Consider the following 25,149-nt stretch of genomic DNA (forward strand, 5'->3'; position numbering starts at 1 on the left):
GACCTTGGGCCAGTCACAGTTCTGTCCAAACTCTCTCAGCCTCACCTACCTCACAAGGTGCCTGTTGTGGGGAGAGGAAGGGGGTTGTGATTGTAAGCTGCTTTGAGACTCCTTAAGATAGAGAAAAGCGGGATTTAAAAACCTACTCTTCTCTTCTACTGCCATTTACAACTTGGTAAGATCCTTCGGACAAATATTATTTTCAGTTTCAGAAGCTATATTGCAGGTAATTATCATATTGGATTGAAATCCAGCATCTTTCTTCATATGAATTATGATTGTGGATTTCACAACTCATTGTGAAATTCTGAAGGTTTGGTTAAAACGGATTTGGCTTTTCAGAAAAACAGTATAACTTTTAACATTTTGATATCATTGCAAGTGCACTGTAATATATTTTGTGTTTTCACGTTTATATTGAAGTGTTGTATGTATATATGGAACCATTTTGATTATACTGATTATGTTATACACATTTCGGTATTTGAAGTACAATTTCAGCTTGTCACATAGGCTTTCTAGCATTTCTTACCTTTTTATTTTAAGCTATTTATAGGATGGTCTCAATCAATTAAACTTCAACGCATCTAACAGCATATAAATACTACAATAAAAGACCATAAAACAATACTTTTCAAAGCATCGAAACATCAAATCACAGTAAAAAAAAGAAAGAATAGACAGCAGTAACCAAAACGAATTAGCCAGACGGCTGACAAAAACTATGAAGTAAAGTACTATGAAAGGTTTTAAGTCCATTTGCAACACAGGGGGTTACCGTATTATGTATTCCTGCATTATGTATTAAGAGTTTGAAACTGTTATAAAAAATACTGTTCGCACTTCGTTTGGCCCTTTTAGCTGTGAAGACGTCTTCCAACCATTTTTTAGCCGTGGTATCCAAAAACCCTTTTAAAGCGATGTTTTTTATAACATTTTCAAACTCTTAATACATTGGGACTGAGTATAAGTATCTGCAATTAAGAGTTTTCTTCCAACAGATCTAGGAAAGCAGGAACACTTCTCTCACGGTTCCCTTTGCTGTGGGTAAACATTCTGTACCCCAGCGGAGCATTTTCCATCACCCCACCCCTTTTTATGTAAATCCTTATGGCTTTACATATCCCCTCCCAAAGCCCTGCCTCTGTTAAGCACACCAGCCTGAGCTGTCAGAAACAGTAAGAGCAGAGTCTGCTTCGTGAAATCTTGCTTTTTTCCAGCTGCAACGCTTGGCAGGAGGGGGGCTTTTGATCCTTGGAGATATTTTGTTTTTAACCCCAGTTATTGTGCGGAGGTACAACCGCAAGGACTGAGCTTCTGTTAAAAAGGATTGGGATCGCTGAAAACTGGGGGTGGGAGCAGTGTTTGGACAGCTGTTTGGGAAACTGTAAGTAGCTGTTGCTGTTGAGCTAACGTTTTCAGAAGGGAGAGAAAATAACTTTGCGGCATGATATACAGAATTGTATGTTTCTAAAGTCTGTGAACCTTGATTGTGAGAAAAGCGGCAAGTTCCTGCTAGCGGAGCAAAGACAAGGATAGGGGTTTCATGTGCAACTAGTGATTGTTGCTCAACAGCCAGCTCCGTGCATCCAATGAAGGGCAAACCTCATTTCACCAAAAGAAAAGATTGCAACGTCACATGGACCATGAACCAAGCCAGCCGCAATCCCAGGACAAATGTGTACTTGTTCCACAGTCTGGAAAACAGAAAGCAAAATGAAGAATACTATGATGGTAAGTGATCTTTCTTTCTTTCTTTCTTTCTTTCTTTCTTTCTTTCTTTCTTTCTTTCTTTCTTTCTTTCCTTCCTTCCTTCCTTCCTTCCTTCCTTCCTTCCTTCCTTCCTTCCTTCCTTCCTTCCTTCCTTCCTTCCTTCCTTCCTTTGAATTAAGATTTTTTTGGGGATAGGTCAAGCCTTATGCTCTCCCACTGTAATTAATTGAGCGATGGTGATAGAATTAGATTTTAATAGGGAAAACTGCAGGGGCATTGGTCCATGGTCCAGAATATGGCTCCAAAATAATTCCATCAACAGCATGATGAATATAATCCATCTGTCACTGGAGTTTTTTTTTATTTTATTTTTTTGCCATCAAGTCATAATAACCGATTTGTGGTGACCCCATATGTTTTCAAGGCAAGAGACGTTCCAAGGTGGACTGCCACTGCCTGCCTCCATCTAGCGACCCTGGTGTTTCTTGGTGGTCTCCCATCCAAATATTAACAAGGACCAAAGCTGCTTAGCTTCTGAGATCTGATGAGATCTGCCTATCCGGGGCTATCCTGGTCTGGACACTGGAGCTAAGAGAAACACTGGATCAGAGTTGCACTAGAGAGCAACTACTGATAACTCTGGTAGTGGAAAGTGCCATCAGGTCACAGCTGACTTACGGCAACCCCATAGGATTTTAAAGCAAAGAGACGTTCAGAGGTGGTTTTGCCATTGCCTGCCTCTGTGTAGTGACCCTGCAATTCCTTGGTGGTCCTCCATCCAAGTACTAACCAGGGCTGCCCCTGCCTAGCTTCCAAGATCTGATTAATGATATCTGGCTAGCCTGGCCCATCCAGGTCAAGGCATTCATAACTCTACATTGTTCGTATTTTGATTCGTAAAAAGGATTCCAAGCTTCTTTTGCTGCTCTTATCCAGATGTCAGATCTGTTCAAGTAACATTTTGTTTCTGGCTGCTTCAGATCTTCAGAAGAATTCAAAGATTGCAAAGGATTCAGCCAGGCTTGACCTTAACTGCCCCCCCCACAATTTCCTGTAAAAGGGGGGGAGGATGGGGAGGAAGGGCATGCTCTAGATTTTGCACAAAGAAAATGCAAATAGTGTAATAATGAATTTTCCTGATTAAATACACTACTATGAGCATAATTCTTCCCATTCTTCTTTCTATCCAAATGTAAACTTTATTACATCTAATCAAGAGTAACAGGAGAGATTTAAGCTCATAGCTATCAATAGGATTAAAAAGGGCTCATAGCTATCAATAGGATTTGAAAGGGCTTGACTTTGGCTGAACTGAGTAATGAATACTTTACAAATGTTTGCAAAATCCTGACTTTGAGATTGCTCATTTGTATATATATTCCTTTATGTATTTTTTGCCTTTCTACCAGGAAAGCACCATAACTACAAAAACTACAAAAGCCATAAGAACAAATTATTAAAACAATAATATATATTGTTTATAGATCAAATGAGCCAGCGTGGTGTAGTGGTTAAGAGTGGCGGACTCTAAGCTGGAGAACCGAGTTCGATTCCCCACTCCTCAACATGAAGCCTGCTAGGTGGCATTGGATCAGTCACAGTTCTCTCAGAACTCTCTCAGCCCATGGAGAGGAAGGCAGTGGCATACCACTTCAAAATGTCTCTTGCCTTGAAAACTCTACAGGGTTGCCATACGTCAGCTGTGACTTGACTGCACACACACACACACACACACACACACACATCAACTAACGTCTATAATACCTGATTAATAGGGTTGCCAACCTCCAGGTAATGCTTAAGAATCCCAGCAGAAAATTTGCCAAATACAATACAGATTGTGAAACAGTGATTCTATTTTAGAATGTGTTCACAGTTTGCAATAACACCAATTACATATGATCATGTAACAAACAACAGAAAGCGAAAAAGAGAAGGCTACATAGGTAAAGTCCCGAAAACATACATCAAAGTTGGTAACAAAGCACAGTCCTCCGCAAAGGTGCGTTAAATGCTTTCCACAATACTTTTGCTGCGGTCTACTTTGACGTATGTAGCCTTGTGGTCCTGACGATTCCCCCTTATGTCCTTGGGATACAGCTACAGGGGTCCGGTTAGCCACTCAGCCATGCATCTGATTGGATGAATGCTAGTCCCGGTTGTTGAATGCTGAACATTGCGCTGTCCTCTGTCTATCTTCGGTTCTTCCATAAATTGCACATACAGTTACATAAGTTATGCTACTTCTAGTAATTTTTCTGCAAGAAGATTTTTTGTTTTACCAAAAAAAAAAAAAAGTGGTGGAGAAGAAGGAAAAGACAGGAACTATTTGTGTTCTCTGAAATCACAGTAAAATGTTCAGATTAATGAAGCTTTGCTCTATTGCATCCTCCTATGCCATTGACTGTTTTTGCTTTTCAAACAATGCTGTCTGGGAACTTTTAAAATTTAAACGTACGGTAGTTCTCCAAATAGGGCTGCCAACCTCCAGGTACGAGCTGGATATCTCCTGCTATTACAACTGATCTCCAGCCGATAGAGATCAGTTCGCCTGGAGAAAATGCCGGCTTTGGCAACTGGACTCTATGGCATTGAAGTCCCTCCCCTCCCCAAACCCCACCCTCCTCAGGCTCTGCCCCCAAAACCTCCCGCCGGTGGCAACGAGGGACCTGACAACCCTATCTCCAAAAGATCTGGCTTCTCTTGGTTCCTGGGAGAATTTTAATTCATGTTCACTAAATCAGAAAATAACTATTTAAAGGTGGGGGGGAGGAGAAATAGCTGGAAATAATATCTTGAATTTCAGAATAACAGACATTTCTTTAGAAAGGATTGTTCTGCTGACTACTGTTACTTTTTGCACAGGGCATGAGAAGGGAAGTGGATAATGAGGGATAATCTCACTGACAGGGATGTATTCCAACTAGAAAAATTAGCAGGAGCTTCTGCTGAAGAGATTCATTCCCACAGGCATTCTATGTACAGCATTTCCACTTTCCTTAAGGAACCATACACACTGGCTTGGGGATAGGGTTGCCAAACTCTAGGTACTAGCTGGAGATCTCCTGCTATTACAACTGATCTCCAGCCAATAGAGATCAGTTCACCTGGAGAAAATGGCCTCTTTGGCGATTGGACTCTATGGCATTGAAGTCCCTCCCCTCCCTAAACACCCCCCTCCTCATGCTCCGCCCCAAAAACCTCCCGCCAGTATCGAAGAGGGACCTGGGAACCCTAGCCACTGTCCTGAGCCAATTGGGCTCCTGCAGGTTTGAAAATGCCATTTCCTGCAGCTGGTGTGTAGCTGCAGGGAAAGCAAGTTGGCTTGTTAAAAAGCATATTGTGTAGTTTGGTTCTGAGAAGTTCTCAGCTAACAGTGCTACCCTATGCAAAACTACTCCAGCCTAAACCCCTTGGTCTTAGATTAGGGTTGCCAACCTCCAAGTGAGGTCTGGCGATCTCCTGGAATTAAAACAGATCTTCAGACTACCAAGGAGGAGGAGGAGAAGAGTTGTTTTTTATATGTTGACTTTCTCTACCACTTAAGGAAGAATCAAACCAGTACGCCTCTGGAGTTATGATTTCATTTTCAAAATTAGGATCTATGTATTTCAAGATGTAGATTTTTAGTTCTAGATCAAAACGTAAGTGTAAGCTTTCAAAAGAAACATATTTCAAGCGTCATATTAATTATAAAGCGCCATCAGGTTAAATTAACGTACCGGTACCTTGTTTTTAGGATGTCAGTCTGTTCACAGGCCTGGCACATGGTTCTCAGAAAGTTCTGTCCACCCCGTTTTTCAACATTTTAATTTGTCAACCCTAGATATCCCTTTTGTATATACGATGTAATCCACAGCATAGTCACACTTGACTGAGAAGTAATATTAACTTACACAATAATACCTTAATTGCCTTCTCTAAAACAAAACCCATTGTCTTTCTACAGGTTTAAGCAAACCCTGCTTTTAGCTCCAAGGCTTTAGTGATTTTTGGCAGCAATGTAAGTGTCAGTAGAACAGGCTAAACATATCTCATTACACAAACTTCCAAAACTCACTGCATTGTGGGCTCTAAATAACTGTTGAATGCAGCAACCCCCCCCCCCACCAGGTTTCTAAAGTTTTCTCTACAATGTGAATGAGATGAAAGAGACACTAGCTGTAATTGATGTGTGGGAACATTTCAGACTTAGATCGCATGTTAAAATTGAAATTTTAATCTAATTTATTGCCATTCCTCATTAGAGTTAATTAGAAAAACTATCATAACATATTCCTCTACCGAATATTCAAGCATGTGGGGTTTTTTTATAAGTTCTGTTCTTCTCAGTACATAAATTCTTACCATCTACTGGAGAGAACGGAATGGGAAATGAATGACGAAGAACTGACAACAGACCGCCTGAAAGTCTGTTGTTTTCTGAAGACCATGCTGAGGAAAAGCTAAATGCTTATTTCGCCCTAAGGAAGAGATGTTTAACATATATACTCAGCTCTACTGGAAAGTGTGATTTACATCCAAGAGAATGAATATATGGAATATATTGGAAGTAGTATAGTTGATTTGGAAATGCCCTCACACTATGGTCGCTTAGGCATGGGAGTTTTACCAGAGGTTTGTTGCTCGCTGGACCCACACTTTGCTGTTGCAAAGCTATGCACCAGCAGTCTCCAAGCTCAAAACAAGAAGCTTTTGAGCCCCTGCCCCTTGAAATGCCGCTTTGTAATTGGCTGCAGTGCTTGCCAGTGCTTGCTGTGAGAAAAAAGTCTCCACCCCACGAATACCCAAGTGCCAAGTCAAAAAGCTTTAAAAAACAACAACGGAGCTCTCTAAAAGGAATGGGAGGGGGGAAGGAGAAACCCAACCCTCGTTTCTAAATGCTTTTCTTCTGCTCAGAAAGAACTCCAAGGAAGCAGGAAGCATTTGAATCCCCGCCTCTTGACATGCTGCTTTGTAATTGGCTGCAGTTCTTTCTGTGAGAGAAACATCACTCCCCCAAGCTTCCGTGTCCCATGCTTTGCCTTATGCATGGGAATTTCACCTGGGCTGAGCTCAGGGGAGATGGAAGAATTGGGTTAATAGAGGGACAGGAAGTCCCTGGATTTGTGAGGGCTAGCAGCGAGGTCATCTCTAATGGAGGTAAAACTCATGCATAACTCCAAGGAACAACTGAGACAGACCGGGGCAAACATGAATGCAAGTACCCATGCATAAACAACCTATATATATACCAAAATATATCTTGCCTCTTCAGCTCTGAAAATGCCAGCTCTGTAAGCTTGCAGTGAAAGTCAGCTGTGAACAGTGCCTACTGCCTGATATCTGTGATGTCCAAACGTTATTTTTCATTGGTTCTTGCAGGTTATCCGGGCTGTGTAACCGTGGTCTTGGTATTTTCTTTCCTGACATTTCACCAGCAGCTGTGGCAGGCATCTTCAGAGGAGTAACACTGAAGGACAGTGTCTCTCTGTCCTTCAGTGTTACTCCTCTGTAACAGAGACACTGTCCTTCAGTGTTACTCCTCTGAAGATGCCTGCCACAGCTGCTGGCGAAACGTCAGGAAAGAAAATACCAAGACCACGGTTACACAGCCCAGATAACCTATGAGAACCAATGAACTCTGACCGAAAGCCTTCTACAGTTATTTTTTCAGCTATTTTGTGATTTTAAAAATAATATAACAAAAATTGAAACGAAAAAAAGGATTTGTGGAACTTGGGGGGGGGGGAAGCATGCATATGCATTTACCAGTATTCATTTTGTTGATAGGCACATCTGTCATTGCAGTTGTAAAGCCAAGAGATTCAAGTTTGCCTTGAATCAAGGTTGAGGGATCTTTTGCCAGTCAATTTGCGGGGCAAAGAGACCCAAGAATGGAACCAACATCGGAACCAAATGGAATCAAAATAGGATAAGGATGAAAGCAAGCAAAATCTAGAACATACTAACTTTTTCAGTTAGTTATTTAGCAAAAGACAAGGTTGCTGAGCCAACTCATAAGCTATTTGTTGGTTGACAACCCTGCGAGGCCACTAACAAAGGAGGTGGAAACTATTCGAGGCAAGAGAACAAAAACAGAACAGGGTGGTTTTTTAGTGGTTACTGCTCAGTGTTGCCTTAGGAATTTTGGTTCCCCAGATGACATCTGAAAGAAGGAGCCCTTTTGGGGCACCTAGGCCTAGGAATAGTTCTCTCCATCCTTTTCAGGCTTTCCTTCAACTCTCTATTACCATAGTTGAGCCATGTTGGGGTGGGGTTTCCAGGTCCCTCCTGGCCACCAGCCAGGGATGGGGGGGGGTAGGGTTGCCAGCTCCTGGTTGGGAAACTCCTGGAGATTTGGGGATGGGACCTGTGGGGTACAATGCCATGGAATCCACCCTCCAAAGCCGCAATTTTTTTCCAGGGGAACTGATCTCTGTAGTCTGGAGATGAACTGTAATTCCAGGGGATCCCCAGGTCTCACCTGGAGGCTGGCAACCCTATGCTGGGGTCTTCAGACTAAGGTTTTTGTAAACCAAGACAGGTTGACATCCCTTAGCAAATACTTATAGTTCTTTAGAGATGGGTCTTATTTAAGTTTTATGGTTTTATTGTTCAATACCTTGGTCTAAGAACAGGGGGAAAGAAAGAAAGAAAGAAAGAAAGAAAGAAAGAAAGAAAGAAAGAAAGAAAGAAAGAAAGAAAGAAAGAAAGAAAGAAAGAAAGAAAGAAAGAAAGAAAGAAAGAAAGAAAGACTGTTCTTATTAACATCTGGAACATACTGCAGTCAAGGATGCCAAGGAAAACTTCAAATAACTGCATGGACTTCTACTACATAGTAGTAGTTGCTGGCAGGGTTTAGCAGAGGCACAATGTCATAGCAGGCGTCCATGCATTAAATAGTTGTATATATTACACACAAGAATCCCTTGCTAAATGGAGGCCATTTTAAGCAGCACCCATTTTTTTCTGATGGATGAGTTAACAAGAGAAGGGAGCAGGGCCACCAATGCCTCGTTAAAAAGGAGTTGGCACCCCTGTGCCCATAAACTTTATTTATGTAAATATTAGCTAAGAAAGGTCTGATACTTTCCCAGAGTGTACCAGTTTATCATGCAGAAAGACAATTTCCTTTCTAGAAAGAAGATGAAAGAGTACTCTGATGTCTTTTCTGGGCATCACCAAACATCTGTCTGGCTGTCTGATGATCGTTCCATCCACCCATCCATACCATCTTTTGGCAGCAAAGAAACGCTCATGACAACTCATACTTAATAAAAAAATTAAAAAATGAACATAGAACCAACATAAAAGAACTGCCCAAACCCAAGACTACCATGTCAAAATACTACTTGGCTCAGTCCTACAAATGTAAATAAAAATATTTTAACCAGCTGTCTAAAATAAATCATCCAAGGGACATTTCCTAATAGGCCTCTTTGGGCAGAGAGTTCCACAAAGAGGGTATTGCCACAGGCCCTTCCTTTTAAGGGGAAAAAAGTTGGGAATACACCCTTAAAACATAAAGATAGTCTGAAAAGAACAGGCTTGTTTTGTTTTCCTAACACCATAGGGAAATGGTGCTGCAGCCCCGGGAGCTTCTGGGATTGGCAGAAAAGAAGGGGAAAAACATCGTCCTAGTCTGCAGGCTTTCTTTTTACGAGGAGGGCAGATAGATTCATTGCATAGTCTTCCCTTGGCACCGGAGGGTGGATTCTTTCAGTTCCAACAGCCAGAAGCAGCCCACTTGGCAGGCTTCTGTAGTGTCTTTTCCAGTAACCTCTTCCAACTCAATGGTGAAGCTGTTCTGGACTGGAGCGACCCGGTCTTATCCAGTTATTGCTAGAGCAGCCTGTCACCACATGTGTCCTGCTGCTGCCTAGGAGGAGGAGGAGGATGGCCCGCTGCATCCAATCCCCCTTTTCTGTCTGCCTCCATTCACTCTGTGTCCTCAGAGGCTTCAAACAGGAATTTAATCTGTGCTGCCTTTTTAAGGAACCGTGTTTATGAGCTACTGTGCCTGTTAACCTCTGCCGTTGCTAAAACCCACATACACACACACACACACAAACAGGCCATGGGTTGGATCCAGCCAGCTATTTCACTCAATTCTCCTCCTTCCCACATGGCTTTTGTCAATGCACATCTCATGTTCCCTAGCCTAGCCACTTGGGTGAACAAAGAGGTCCCCACCTCTGTTTTTCGCCAGTGGAAACGCAGATTTGCATCCAACCAACCCTCTGTGCTCCTTAAAGCCACCTGATGTCAGTTCTGGCCCAAAGAAGCTAGCATCATTAGAGGAACCACAGTGATGTTCTCTTGTCACACTGTACCATTTACTTGTCTTTTTCACTGTGGATTCTCTTCATCAAATTTCCCTTCATGTGCACATGATTTTCTTTTTCTGGAACAAAAGCTCCACCCAGACTTAAGATCAGTAGAACATGCCTGATCTACAAAAAAAATTGCACGATGGGTACAAAAAGCCAATCAGCACAATCCTTACTGTAGGTCAACTACTCACACCGAAGCAATCTTAAGAGGGCATCACCCAGCCATGATCTATGTGCTTGTGGGGTGCATGTGAGAGTCAGTACAGTAAATCTGTGAGCACATCTCCCAATTATTAACTTTTTAAACTTTAAAATGGGGGCACTGAGGAAGGGGTGATTCACCCTTTCCCTGGACACATTTGCCGAATCTAAATTCCTCTATAACACTGTTATTAGCTAGGTTTCCCCCATATGTATGGAAAGACAGGAGTAGAGCCCACAGATCTTTAGAATCTATATTTCCCCCTCTTTATAGGGCTAATACTATCTGGGTGGGGAGTGGTTTAGATTAAGGAAAGGGCACAATGGTAAACAGTTAAATACTCAACATTGCTACTCTGGTCAAATCTGAAGCCCACAGAGGGAAAATATGATGAACCCCAAATGGATAGAGTTCCAGTCATAGGGCAAAAACGCATGGTCGCTTTATCCTCCTTTAATCCCTGTTTCAGCCAGGATTCAGCCTGGATCGAATGCATGCGTTTCGCCTAATGTGCGTTAGATCCTGGCTAAAACAAGGATTAAAGGAGGATAAAGCGACCATGCGTTTTTGCCCATGTCATGTCTGGTGTTTGGTCTGAGAGAGAGGAGAAGCCTAAGGCATTGGGACTGGAGAGTAGCCTTCACTCACAATACATTTTGGAGCCACGATGCAGCTTGACGTTTGAGGGGAAACACAGGGTTCCCGATCCCATATTTCTCTCATCGTTCTAAAGCAGGAATGAAGGCCATGGACAAGAGAGACTGAGAAGGTTGAGGTGCTTCAACTTTCGTCTGCTCTCTGATTTCTTCTCTGAAAATACCCCTCAGGACAGATTTAATAGATTTCTCCTTAGCTGGGCTCCAAATGATGAAGGCAAAATAGGATTATTTTTTCTGGGGAGGATCACCAGCATTGGGAGGGTTCCCATTGTTTTGGCCAATGTGGGTGTGGGACCATATCTTCCAGAAAGGACGCCACTCTGCGCACAGATACCTGAACAAAAACTACAGATTCCTTGAAACTGACTAACAGGGCTGGTGTCTGCTTGGTGTATCCTGTGATGTGTCACGCAAAGAAAAATCCCTTGTTCCCACCTTGCAACAATATGTGTCTATGCTCGGGGTAGGGGAATCCTCATTCCCACCTCGTGAAAAAAATCGTATTTGCTGAAGGAAATCTACCTGTTACCAGCCACTGCTATAGGTCAAGCGACCTGACAAGATTGAAACGGTTTACTACATTGCTCTTCGCCACAGCAGTCCAGGTGGTCATTTTACAAAATAGAGTTATTTTTCAGCGAAGGGCTGACCCAGGTAGTCAGATTTGAACTATTTCTCTGTAACGTTGTAGTTGTGTGCAGCCATGGACTACTGCTAGGGCCTTTGTCTAGCAGCAGGTGACAAATCTATACTGAATTTCCACATATTTTAGAACATGCTTTAAAAAGATTACATTGTGCCCCATCTGAAATGGAGCCACGGCTGAGTTAAAACTATTTAGGAGCTGCTGTTGTAAAGAGTTCAGTCAGTTTAGTGTTCCCTTTAAAATGCCTTGGGGAGGGGCTGTGGCTCAGTGGTAGAGCAACTGCTTGGCATGCAGACGGTCCCAGGTTCAATCCCCGGCATCTCCAGTTAAAGGGAATAGTCAGGTTGGTGATGTGAAAGACCCCTGCCTGAGACCCTGGAGAGCTGCTGGTGGTCTGAGTAGACAATACTGACTTTGATGGACTGACGGTCTGATTCAGTATGAGGCAGCTTTGTGTGTTCATGCGTCTTGTAGTTCAGAAAATTCTCAGTTATATACTTTATACAGAACAAGGGACATCAGTGATCAAGATCGTACATGGCTGGCTTTTCATTTCTTTAAATTAATGGCCAACTCGCTTCTTTGAAGATCCAAAAAGTGGCATTGGGGGAGGGAATGTTTCAATGTTTCCTTTTGCTCTGTTTCTGCGCTCTAAACCAGACCTATTCTACAAGTTCTGCAACATGTTCCTGAGTTTTATGGCCCATGTCATAACGCCTGCACCACTATGCCTCGTACCTAGGGTTGCCAACCTCCAGGCACTGGCTAATCTCCTATTAAGGAAAAATATCCCAACACGCAGCCACTTCCAATTCTTTTGTTATTTTTATATTTTTCCCATGCTTAGTATCTCTTTAAATACAGGTCTCCTGCTATTACAACTGATCTCCAGCCGAGATCAGTTCACCTGGAGAAAATGGCCGTTTTGGCCATTGGACTCTGTGGCATTGAAGCCCCTCCCCTCCCCAAAACCCACCCTCCTCAGGCTCCACCCTAGATACCTCCCGCAGGTGGCAAAGGGGGACCTGGCAACCCTACTCATACCCAATAATGGTTGACGTCGCTCTGTGCGCTTCGTACCCAAGAAGAGACATCTAGTTCTTCAGGGAAATTATTCTGTATACCCTTTTGTATTTTTAAAAAATCTAGGCCATAGGTAAACCTTTCCCACTCGGTTTCAGTACCCTTTAAAAGAAGGCACTGGCATTTTGCTGTTAACAAATATATGGCTGTTATCGTCATCATCATTGTTTTTCCAATAATAGAATAAGTCTTACTGTTCGACATATGCCATGCATCCCAATCTCCTGATTTGTCTGCCAGTCAGTCATCCAACCATTCAGAAACCCTCTATCAGTTCCTCCCATTTCCGAGCCTTCTCTATTGCAACATTTCCCCCTCCCATCCCCTAGTTCTGGCAGAGGAGATCTGAGACTCTTGCCAGCTACCAACAGCCTTCCTGCTTCAGTAAACAGTCATTCATAATAGCTGACAGCAATTGAACGCCTATCTGTTTCTCACATTCTTTCTTCTTTTTTATTATTTTTTTTTCTGAAGGGAATATGTTTCGAAGTGTGTGCGATTTAAAAAGTGTATAAGGCTTTAAAAAGGTTTTGAGGTTTTCCACAACAAGATGGGTGGGTCAGGTATTTCAATGTCAGCCTTCCGAAAGGAAATGGGAGGAAGGAAATGGGGAAATGCCTGCGTCCTCCATTAAAAATCCCTAGGAAATAGGGCTGCCAACTTTTAAATGGGTCCCTCTAATATAGGGTTGCCAGTTCCCTCTTTGCCACCTGCAGGAGGTTTTTGGGGCAGAGCCTGAGGAGGGCAGGGCTTGGGGGGAGGGATTTCAATGCCATAGAGTCCAATTGCCAAAGCAGCCATTTTCTCCAGGGGAACTGATCTCTATCGGCTGGAGATCAGTTGTAATAGCAGGAGATCTCCAGCTAGTACCTGGAGGTTGGCAACCGTACTCTAATATCAATCTGACCTGCAGCAAATACTAGGTGATATATTTACCTCCATGCCATGCAGTTTAAGCCCAGCTGGCAACCCCACGTGTTGGCTTTGGGGCATCAGGAACCATGTGTTTTTGTCCCCAGGCATCTGTTAAGCCATTTTCCAAGTCTGATTTCTTGCTGAGTACTTTTCTTGCTGGTTTTAAATTGAAGTATTTCCCTCTGCTAGCTTTCAGGGCAGAGCGTTGCCACTTTTATGTGTCGTTTCTGTTTCGTGGCTTTTTTAAATGACCCCATTGACATTATTATTGCTTTTTATGCTTCTTTGATTTTTATTCTGTTGTTTTAACCGAGGTTTAAGTTGCATTGGCAGCATTAGGTAGAAATCTTGTATATAAGTAAATATAGGTGATTTTGAACAGTGGGATCACTAAACCTCTAAAGTCACAAATGTCTTAAACATAAAGATGGGGGGAGGGGGAATAGATTGAAATAAACTAGAAAGGGACTGCTGCCCTCTGCTGAGTTTGAATTGCATCAGAACTGGTTCTCTCTATATATATCATGAACTATTTATGGCTGCCCAAAAAACAAAGATTTCCTTTTAGCTGAGGTAGCGGTGATGGATTATGGTTTGGGTGTGGGGATGTGAGTCTTCTAAGTGTTCTTGCTATCGAGAATATTAAACTAGTGATACCGCGCCTGTTCAAAAGGTTTCACCTTTCACAAGGGAAGACCTATAATCTGTGTAGATCTCTAAAGCGTGGATTGCAAAATCTCAGTAGATTCAGTTAATTATATCAAGATGTGGCAGGGTGTGTAGTTATATCTGGGCTGGTGAGGGAGTAATGGGGTGACCTTCTTTATTTCTGTCCCCGCCCCAAACTCAGCAGGTCTTTTTTCACTAGGAGGGGAGAAGCGAACGGAAACTTGTTGCTCAGCAGACATTTGGTGAAAATTATAAGAGCTTTCCAGATTTTATAATTGTGTACGCTAGGAACTACCAACCACACATACTTCTAGTTACCTGGAAACACATTTCTGGAAAAGCACCAGAAATGAAGCTTTCAGCTAACCAGCACAGAGAAAAATTCCATAAAATAAAAGTTGGGGTTTTTTTAAGCCTAAAGCAGATCTTTTCATGATATTTTCTTGTGTCTTCTAGTGGATGCACAAACTACTCTGCAGGAGTGAATTAGCTACCTGTAGCAGAATCCTATAGATAAGCACGTCAGATTGGCCGTCAGTCCCTGTACCCCACTGATGCTCAACAGGGTAGTGGTGGGGAAATGGGTGGGTTATAATTAGAAGTGATGTCACCGCACCATGGGATGCTGTAGGAATGCTGTTTATGTGTCTCGTCACCCAAAACTCTGTGTCCTAGGGTGCAGTGATGTCACTTCCAGTTATACAGCTGAGAATGATGTCACAGCTTCCCGGGATGCTTTTCTCTAAGGTCATTTATGCATGGAGGTTTTACCTGAGGTTTGTTGCTTGCTGGACCCACACTTTCCTGTTGCGAATCTATGCACCAGCAGTCAACTCAAATCAGGAAGCATGTGAGTCCCCGCCCCTTGAAACGCTGCTTTGTAATTGGCTGTAGTGCTTACTGTGAGAGAAAAATCCTGTCCCCCTGCGGAAACCCAACTGCAATGTTAAAAAGCATTTTAAAAACCAAAAGCAAACAAACAAACAAACACCATGGAGCTCTCTAAAAGGAATGGGGGTGGTCGGGGAAGAAACCCGAGCCTTGTTTTTTAAATCCTTTCTTCTGCACAGAAAGAACTCTGAGGAAGCAGGAAGCATTTGAATCCCTGCCCCTTGACACACTGATTTGTAATTGGCTATAGTGCTTTCTGTGAGAGAAACATCACTCCCCAAGCTTCCATGTCCCACGCTTTGCCTCATGCATGGGGATTTCACCCAGGCTGATCTCAGAAGAGATCAAAGAATTGGGTTAATAAAGGGACGGGAAGTCCTGGGATTTATGAGAACTAGCTGTGAGGTCATCTCTAATGGACAGAAAACTTGTGCATAACTCCAAGGAACAACCGAGACAGACTGGGAACAAACGTGAGTGAAAGTACCCATGCATAAATGACCTAAGTCACGCTCTCTTCAGTCTTCCAGGGGTTCCTGGCTTTAGCCAGGCAACCCTACCTGTACGAAACATTTATTGTAAGTAAAGGACCTGCAAGGAATCATCAGGAACAAGGCAAGGAGCAATAGCCAGGCAACCTTCTACCACCTGACTTGTATGACTCACCCAGGCCCAGCTGCTTCCTACTGTTCAACGGCAGCCACCCCACAAAGGCCAGTATGGTGCAACAGTTAAAGTTTCAGGCTTGAATCTGGGAGGCCCAGGTTCAAATCTCCATTCTGTCATTGAAGCTCAGTGCGTGACCTTGTGGAAGTTACACATCTGCAGCTTAACCTTTTTCTGCAAACCTTGGGTTTTTTTCAGGTTTGCACAAAGATCTGACTTGTCTGTCCATGGCTCCAGTCTCTGGATTTAAGTATTGCATTGAGAATTAGATATATTAATGATATTTTAGTCCTGCTTTTCAGCCAAATTTTCTTACAGGAATAAAAAAATCTATGCCAAGGACAACTAAAATTTATTATAAATGTTCCTTGGGAAGGAGATTCCCTAGTTGAGCAGGATCCAGACCCAATGAATTGGTGCCTAGCTGGTTTCTGCCCTCCCTCCGATGACACCATTGATAGCAGATGCAAAATGGAAAAAGGGAGGTTCTCATTGGGAGCTGGATCCAGGCAGAGGAGTTCATTCACAAATTACAGGCATCTTTCTACATATAACTATACTATTAATTTCACATTTTTGCAGCTGGCTTTATGAGAATTCAAAATATTTGCTAGCCAAGCCTGTGTAATGTAAATATTTTATTACCTAACAAATTTCAAGCACTTTGGCAATTATACGCATGCTCATATACAGTGAGAGAGATTAGATATAAGATGAAAAAATATATTATGAATATTTAAAAACCTATGAAGGACATGTCCACTCTGTATTTAGCAACTGATTATGCCATTCAGAATGTTCTCACATAAACAGGTCTGCTAGTTAAGCCAAAATCAATATTCCAGTGTGTGAAGGTTTCTGTTGAATGTTGGTGAATCAATGAATGTTTTAATTTGTTGCTCTTGAGGGATGCCGCATATAAATTACACAAGTCTTGTGGGATGGCTCTATAATTTGCATCTTTGTGGGTATATTCAACTTGACCTGCAGTTTGAAAACACGTGGCTGAATTATCAATAACCACCCCAGCAAAACACATTTCTGCCGCTATGCAGTTTCACTGAGATATAACCATTAAAGGGCTCAGGGAAAATGGTCGGTTATTTTTTCTCTTTTAATAGAGTTACATATACAAACAGTAATTTGTTTAAAGAGGGCTATATGGAATATATAACCGCCCTTTGTTGCATTTAACCATGTGATTCCTTCCATTAAGAGCTTTATAGGAGATTGCAGAGAAACAACGAAACCTTTCTGTTTATTTGTAAGCAAAAGAAAGGGACCATGCACGTAACAGAACAGGAAAATAAATAATTCCTATTGTGTTCTGAATATTGTTTCCTATAGGAAACTGCACAATGCATCATACATAAAACCTTCAGTATTGATAATCAACAATAAAACCTTGAAACACTAGTCATCAACATCAAGTTTAACATCAAGTTTTCTTCTTCCCCAGACAAATCACTGATTGCACAGCCTATATTTGTTTTCAAGAAGAAAGACCGATCTTGCAAGGTATTGTATTGAAACTTCTTCCTGCTGCTCCAAACATTTAGAAATGTAAAAATTGGGGTTATAATACATTTCACCAAGATCTAAGATCTTCTCTGAAATTACTGGAAGTGTTCTTCAGTTTAGGGTTGGAAGGATGATTCTCTAACTAAACTAGGAAATATAGGAATAACATGGGAGGGGGTTTCCTTAAGAATAATGATGGTTTGATTATAATTGCAGAGAAGGAGAGACATCTCAGCTTGTGTTCTGCTGTGAATTTGGGGGTGATTTGAAATGTGGGCACTCTCAATTGTAGTCCCAGAACCTATGAGTGATATTCAATGACACAGAACCCCTAAAAATAATTGCTACCTGGACACTTTCAACCTTTGATTAACTGTTGCTTCTTTTTGTACAGAGACCTGCAGAAGACTATGAATGCAAGACTGAAAATGGTAATCTTTTTTATTTACACACTTGTTATAAAGGCTGCAGTGTCATTTTATTTAGTGGCTGTGGGTACACCTAGTTCATGATCCTTGAGCCCTTCATGTAGACACTCAGGACTCACCCGTCTGGAATAGGGATTCCCATGAAAGGAAAGATCCCTATGTAGTCCTTTCTGTTCTGGCAAACCTGAGAATTAGCTATTGAGTTGACTACTGAGTTGACTATTGAGCAACTGTCTTTGAAACAAACTCTTGTGCATCTCCATCCTTTTTTAAAAAGAGTTATATATATATATATATATATATATATATTATAGTAATATTTATGTATTTTATTTTTAAATGCAGCAAAATGTGTAAAGCAGCAATGTTATGCATTTATTTATTTACTTATTTAAAACATTTATTAGCTGCCTTTCTACCTTGCACAACTCAAGGCGGCTTACAATACAGGCTGAATATCCTTTACCCTGCTTGGGACCAGAAGTGGTCCATATTTTGGATCTTTCCGTATATTGGAATATTTCAGACTTTTTGCTTATACATAATGACATATCTTGGGGATGGGACCCAAATTCCTTTTTGTTTTATATACACTTTATACACATAGCCTGGATGTAAATTTAAACAATATTTTAATACTTTTGTGTACATTAAGCCATCAGAAAGCAAAGGTGTAACTATCTCACCAGAATACCTGTATCAGCTGGTAAACAAGAACAATAACCAACAACAAACTAACAACTGCAGGCTTTCAGTCTCCACCTACAATACAGTGTACACTGTATTTTTACTTTTAGGTGAGGAAACAGTGAAAGCAGGCAGCATGGATCTGCCTGCATGCCGGCTCTAAGGGTCTGGTTTTTGGATCAGTCTGGATATGGGATATCCAGATAAGGGATACTCTACCTGTATAAATAAAACAATGACTATAAAAGCACCCAAAGATCACAATTTAAAATCTCCAATTACAACTGATAATAAATAAAAACTAAATTAGTTAAATGCAGTCCTAAATAAAATTGTCTTCAACTTCCTCCTGAAGATCGAAAATGAGGAAGGTAGGTGCACCTCCCTGGGGAGGTTGTTCCATAATCATGGGGCTGCTACCAAAAAGGCCCTCTCCCGTGTGCCCACCAGTCGAGCTTCTTTGATGGGGGGAGCAGTCAAGAGGGCATACATCCAAGTAATTCATAACAGATAAAAAACCCTGTTAATATTAACCAATAATGCAAAATACACATTTCTTGTTATTCAAAGGATTGATTAATATAGAATTGTCAGCTTCATTAAATATGTTCCTTTTTTGTCTGACATTAGTTGTCAGGAAGGTAACTCAGCTTCCAGTCTGCTTCCTTTCTACGCCTACACAAGACCCTCCACAGAGGAGCAGTTCCCGCCTGCCCAGAACTCCCAAATGGACAAATCAATTTAAGATTTTTAACAGCGCAGAACTGACCAGGCCACAAGGCTGACCACACCTGGTCCCTGCTCCCAACAGGCTACAGGAATTTCCATTCCAATCATTCATCCAGTGACCTAAAGCTTTGTCTGGGCTGAATTTTAGGAGAACCTTTTTTTGGGGGGGGGGGTTGGGGTGATCCCTTGATTAGCCTTGGCAATATTTTTCCTGTGTATGTATCATCAAGTCACAGCTGACTTATGGTAGGGTTTTCAAGGCAAGAGACATTTGGAGGTGGTTGGCCATTGCCTGCCTCCATGTCACGCCCCTGGTGTTCCTTGGTTGTCTCCCATCCAAATACTAACAAGGGCTGACCCTGCTTCGTTTCTGAGATCTGACAAGATCAAGCTAGCCTGCCAGCCTGGGGCTGTCCAGGTCAGGACCTGGCAATCACAAAACGGCTAAAAACCAACCATAAATTAACAAAGCTTGTGTGGATTTCTACCTCATTGTTGAGATGTTTTGTTTACCGTAATTTGCATGCATTGTTGACATGAACAGATTGCAATGCATAATGACATATTATCATTCCCCCCTTACAGTTATCATTGATTGTTCCAGAAAACGGACAAGAGCTTCCTCATTTTCTTTTCAAACATCCAACTCCCCGTTTCACAGAGGTAGGATTTCATACTTTTATTCCTTTGCATTGCTGTATGTTAGGATGAACTTAATTCTGACCAAGTGTGGTTAAGAGCTAAACTATACATTACGGTGGCCACAAGCCCCAGTGGCTGTTTCAGTACTTGAAAAAGCGCAGGTAACAAGATTACTTGGTATCTCCAAAGTATGGGCCCTAAATTTCCCTTTAAAATGGTGTCAGTGGCCATGGTTTGGACCAGTGGCTGCCATAATGTATAGTTTGGCTCTTAGAAAAGCTGGCGATCACTGGTAAGGTAAAGGTCCGCTGTGCAAGAACCTGGTCATTCCTGACCCATGGGGTGACGTCACATCCCAACGTTTCCAAGGCAGACTTTGTTTGCGGGGTGGTTTGCCAGTGCCTTCCCCAGTCATCTTCCCTTTACCCCCAGCAAGCTGGGTACTCATTTCACCGACCTCGGAAGGATGGGAGGCTGAGTCAACCTTGAGCCGGCTACCTGAAACCGACTTCCTTCGGGATCGAACTCAGGTCGTGAGCAGAGCTTTTGACTGCAGTACTGCAGCTTAACAATTTGTGCCACGGGGCTCCTTGGCGATCACTGGATGCAGTAGGAATTAAACGATGAACTATTTTATCTTTATTTTTGCTGTCAAGTCACAACTGAGTTATGACGACCCCGTAGGGTTTCTGAGGCAAGAGACTTTCAGAGGTGGTTTGCCATTGCCTGCCTCCGTGTCATAACCCTGGTACTCCTTGGGGGTTTCCCCATCTCAATACTAACCAGGGTCAGGGTTGAGAGTGTGTAACTGGCCCAAGGTCACCCAACAAGCTTTCATGGCACGAGTGGAGATTTGAACCTGGGTTTCCCAGGTCCCTGTCTACCTTAACCCAGGGTGTCAAACTCAGTTGTTACAAGGGCTGGATATAACATAAATGTCACTTAGTTGGGCCGGGCCATGCCTCGCCATCCCAAATGGGGAGCCCGCAGCAGGCTTGCCAGCCCAGATCAAGAGTGGGGGAGGGGTGGCTGACTCAGCTGGCTCACAGGCCGAATAAGCGCTCTCAAGGGTCCGAATCTGGCCCACTGACCATATGTCTGAAACCCCTGCCTTAACCACTACTCCTCACTGGCTCTCTTTCATTTCATTTCATTTCGATTAGGTTTTAATATTTTTAATATAATGTAAGCCACCCTAGCATCAAATTGCGGTAAGAGGCAAGGTTAAAATGTCTGAAATATTTCCATTCATGACAAAGAATTTAAGCATAACCCCAGGTGGATAATATGTAGTAATTGCAGAAAAACAAATATCATGCCATAGAGTTTAGTTAATATCTGACATGTTTTGCTGCAAAACAAACTTACTGGTATCATTATCTTTGTATCCTACTATAATTACATTTGCCCTGACCTGGATGGCCCAGGCTAGCTCAGTCTCATCAGATCTCAAAAGCTAAGCAGGATTGGCCCTGGTTAGTACTCTGATGGGAGACCACTAAGGAATTCCAGGGTGGCTACACAGAGGCAGGCAATGGCAAATCACCTCTGAACGTCTCTTGCCTGGAAAACCCTATGGGGTTGCCATAAGTCAGCTGTGACTTGATGGCACTTTCCACCACCATATAGTTATATTTACTAAATCTAAAAACCGTAAGGTGCTCTTGGAAAAAATTGCAGCTTGCTTTCTTTATTTTCAGAAACAGTACTCTCCCAAAAACGAATGAGATCATCTTCATTTACCATCCTACCAACATTTCCACCATCCCAACCAGGTAAATTAAAAATTGTGTAAATACTTAAATCAGCAATGCGTCATTTCCTCATGAGTGGGCCTTGCCTCATTGGTAATTTTTAAAAAGCCTTTCTTTTCCAGAAGGACTCAAGGCAGGTTAGAATCCACAAACAGATCAAAGAGAATTTAAAAAAATTAAAACAAGCATATACAATCAATACACAGTCAAGGCAAGCAAGAATCTCTCACCATCAGCCAAGCCAGGCCTCTAGATAACTGCCCAGTGGTAGAAAAGTCTCTTCTAAATGGTTCAGTATCATGCTTCTAGAATGAAGGGGAGGGGCTGTGGCTCAGTGGTAGAGCATCTGCTTGGCATGCAGAAGATCCCAGGTTCAATCCTAATCATCTCCAGTTAAAGGGACTGGGCAAGTAGGTGATGTGAAAGACCTCTACCTGAGACCCTGGAGAGCCGCTGCTGGTCTGAGTAGACAATACTGAATTTGATGGACCAAGGGTCTGGTTCAGTATAAGGCAGCTTCATGTTTTCATGTGAATTTAGCATGTTCAGGAAAGCCATTTTACAAGGTCATAATGCTGCAGGAAAAGTTCCAGCATGGGCAGACAATGTCTTACAGTGCAATCCTAAGGGGGAGGTGCCCTCCCTCTCATGATCTGCCTAAGGTCATAGAATCACCATTGCTGACAGATGGCCATCTAGCCTCTGCTTAAAAACCTCCATGGAAGGAGAGCTTACCACTTCCCGAGGAAGCCTGTTCCACCGAGGAACCGCTCTGACTGTTAGAAAATTCTTCCTAATGTCTAGACAGAAACTCTTTTGATTTAATTTCAACCCGTTGGTTCTGGTCTGACCTTCTGGGGCAACAGAAAACAACTCGGCACCCTCCTCTATATGACAGCTTCTCAAGTACTTGAAGATGGTTATCATATCCCCTCTCACTCTTCTCCTCTTCAGGCTAAACATACCCAGCTCCATCAATAGGGTTGCCAGGTCCCTCTTCGCCACCGGCGGGAGATTTTTGGGGCGGAGTAAGAAGGGCGGGCTTTGGGGAGGGGAGGGACTTCAATGCCATAGAGTTCAATTGCCAAAGCGGCCATTTTTCTCCAGGTGATCTGATCTCTATCGGCTGGAGATCAGTTGTATTAGCAGGACATCTCCTGCTACTACCTGGCAGTTGGCAACCCTATCCATCAACCTTTCCTCATAGGACCTGGTATACTTTGAGATCTTTGAGATCTTGCACAGAAATTCCACAAGATGTACCAAGGCATCTGGTTGGCCACTGTGGGAAACACGATTATGGTCTAGATGGGCTTTAGTGTGGTCCGGTAGGGCTCTTCTTATAGGATGTCAGTTATTCCTCATGTTATTGATCCAGACTTAAATCAGCAGTTGTTTCAAAACGCGATTTAAAAACAGACGCAGAGGTTATTTTTGTTCCACAAGATCTGAGAACTGCCCCAGTGTACTGCACTGGAATATTTGATGAGTAAAATGTACTCTCAAAAAAGAATCTATCCAGTCATAAATGCCTTCTACTGTCCTTAGAGGCCCTTACAGAAACGATGCCATGCAAATTGAGGCACTGCATTTGTGTAGCTGATCTGTGAAAAATACCACTTGTTCCATTGCCCTATTCACAGAAAGGCCAAAAACAAGTTTTCCCCCCTTCGACTCCCACTTCCTTTTGACTTTTTGTCAAGCTAGCAGAAAACTAAGCATTTACTAGGGAACAAAGACATGTCCTGTTGGAGAGAAAGTAGCATAATTTGCTTTGGCAGCAATCAAGACAACATTAGATTCTTATTCACATGGTAGATCGGTTTAAGGGTGGCTTTTTTACTTGTTTTTTAGACGGTTCTTTAAGGGTTTTTTTTTTAAACCTTGTTGACCTGTATACTTGCTTTTGTTGCAATGAAATAATATTTACAAATTGTTTGAGTTGAATCTATTCCAAGATCATGCCACGTCAATTTAAGATATTAAATCCATCTTTGCCCTTAGAGACCTGAAAGCGATTTGAAAAAGGGAGTGCTGCATGTGGCGTGCACATTTTTCCTACATTCGGCTTTGTTAACAAATCTGTGTTAGTTTTTTAAAGGTAAAATTTGTTGAACAGAAATGACAGTAGTATAAAATAAATTGTGTGTGTGTGTGTGCATGTGAACTGTAGAATGTGATTATCTCTCTTGGGGTCAAAACAAATGAGATGAGTGGAGATCGGTAATCGGATCTTTCCAGTGTATTAGATTCAGTGATTCATGAAAGGAAATGCAAACTCACTTAGCCTAGGGTTGACAACCTCCAGACTAGAGATCAGTTCCCCTGGGGAAAATGGCGGTTTCAGAGGGTGGATTCTGTGACATCACCTCTGCGCTAAATTCCCTCCCTTCCCCAAACTCCATCCTCCCCGGATTCTACCTCAAATCTCTAGGAATTTCTTGATCCAGAATTGGCAACCCTACTTTAGCACCATTCCACTTGCAGAAACAATATCCCTAAGTAGATGTTCTGTAGATGTTCTGTTCCATTCATACAGTGGAACGGTCTGTGCCCTCCCCCTTTACATTTAGTTTCACAGGCTGGAGTCTGCTTCTCGTTTCTGTTTGTTAGAATTGTAGACTGCATGAGCTCCCATGTCCTGAAAAGAGCCACTCCCATCCCTAAATGGATGTGTTGTTTTGAACACATAACAGCAGGAACCTTAGTGAGTACCCTATTCCTGATTGGCAAGCAAAGGGGAACATCTCATGGTGTCAGAAGTGGTCCTGTTACTTCTTTGGGTCTCCAGTCTTGTACAAAAAGATTCTGGATTATACCCTTTATTCAATAATGGACCATTTCAAGCCTCCATCAGATTTATCCTTTTTAGGGAATTTAGGGGAGAACTGGAGACAATGGGAACCAAAATGAACACTGTACTTACAAGTCACAAAGCCTGAAAAACTGAAAATTGCCGTCTTGCTTCATAGCATAGGGAAAAAAGCCCTTGAGATTTATAATAATATACAAGGGGTGTTTGTAGACCCCAATAACAAACCTTTAGCAGAGGTTTTAACAGCCTTCAAATCTTACTGTGAACCCAGGACAAATCCTGTGTTTAGGAGATATCAGTTCTGGCCATTACAATGTAATGAGGCTGCTGGAATAGCTGATTTTGTCACCTAGTTAAGAAAAAATGCCCATCATTGCATTGCCCAGTTCACACATGGCAGCAACCACATGCATTGTGCTCCCAGTATGTGAATCTGGCAAGTTCATATGAATGGAAAGTCTGCAGTGGGCTATATTGCACTGTAATACCTATTAATCCCATTCTTCAAGTAATTACTTGCCCAAAATCTTGCCCAATCAAAAATGAAAGTTGGAAAATATGTTTATATAAGCTGCCAACACAGGCCTTTTATGCACATGCTGTTTCTGCCCCCCTCCCCTGACTCCTTCGGGGATTTGTTTTCATTATGCTCTCCCCTCACATTTCCTCTGCGTTTTCTGGATGCTGTTTTAGCCTGAGCTTAAAGTCTGCCTCGATTCCAAATCGAAAGCTGGTCCTGTGCATACTTGTCAATTCTGGTTTTTCTCCCCATGTCCATTCCCGCTTCTCCCTTTCACTTGTCTTTCCCCCCTCA

The 25,149-nt window shown here is 42.3% G+C and overlaps 1 protein-coding gene across 1 annotated transcript in view; it reads left to right on the forward strand.

The window, feature by feature from the left end:
* The first annotated feature begins 1,569 nt into the window (after positions 1–1,569).
* RANBP3L (RAN binding protein 3 like) overlaps positions 1,570–25,149 on the forward strand; it is a 46,717-nt gene continuing 23,137 nt past the window's right edge. The window contains exons 1-5 of the mRNA XM_056849062.1: positions 1,570–1,734; positions 17,219–17,277; positions 17,675–17,711; positions 19,710–19,787; positions 21,467–21,541. Of these exons, the coding sequence (XP_056705040.1) occupies positions 1,593–1,734; positions 17,219–17,277; positions 17,675–17,711; positions 19,710–19,787; positions 21,467–21,541 (391 nt within the window). The 5' untranslated portion in view covers positions 1,570–1,592. The remainder of the gene's footprint in view (positions 1,735–17,218; positions 17,278–17,674; positions 17,712–19,709; positions 19,788–21,466; positions 21,542–25,149) is intronic.

This window comes from Euleptes europaea, chromosome 4, assembly GCF_029931775.1.
Source record: "Euleptes europaea isolate rEulEur1 chromosome 4, rEulEur1.hap1, whole genome shotgun sequence".
NCBI classification, from domain to species: Eukaryota; Metazoa; Chordata; class Lepidosauria; order Squamata; family Sphaerodactylidae; genus Euleptes; species Euleptes europaea.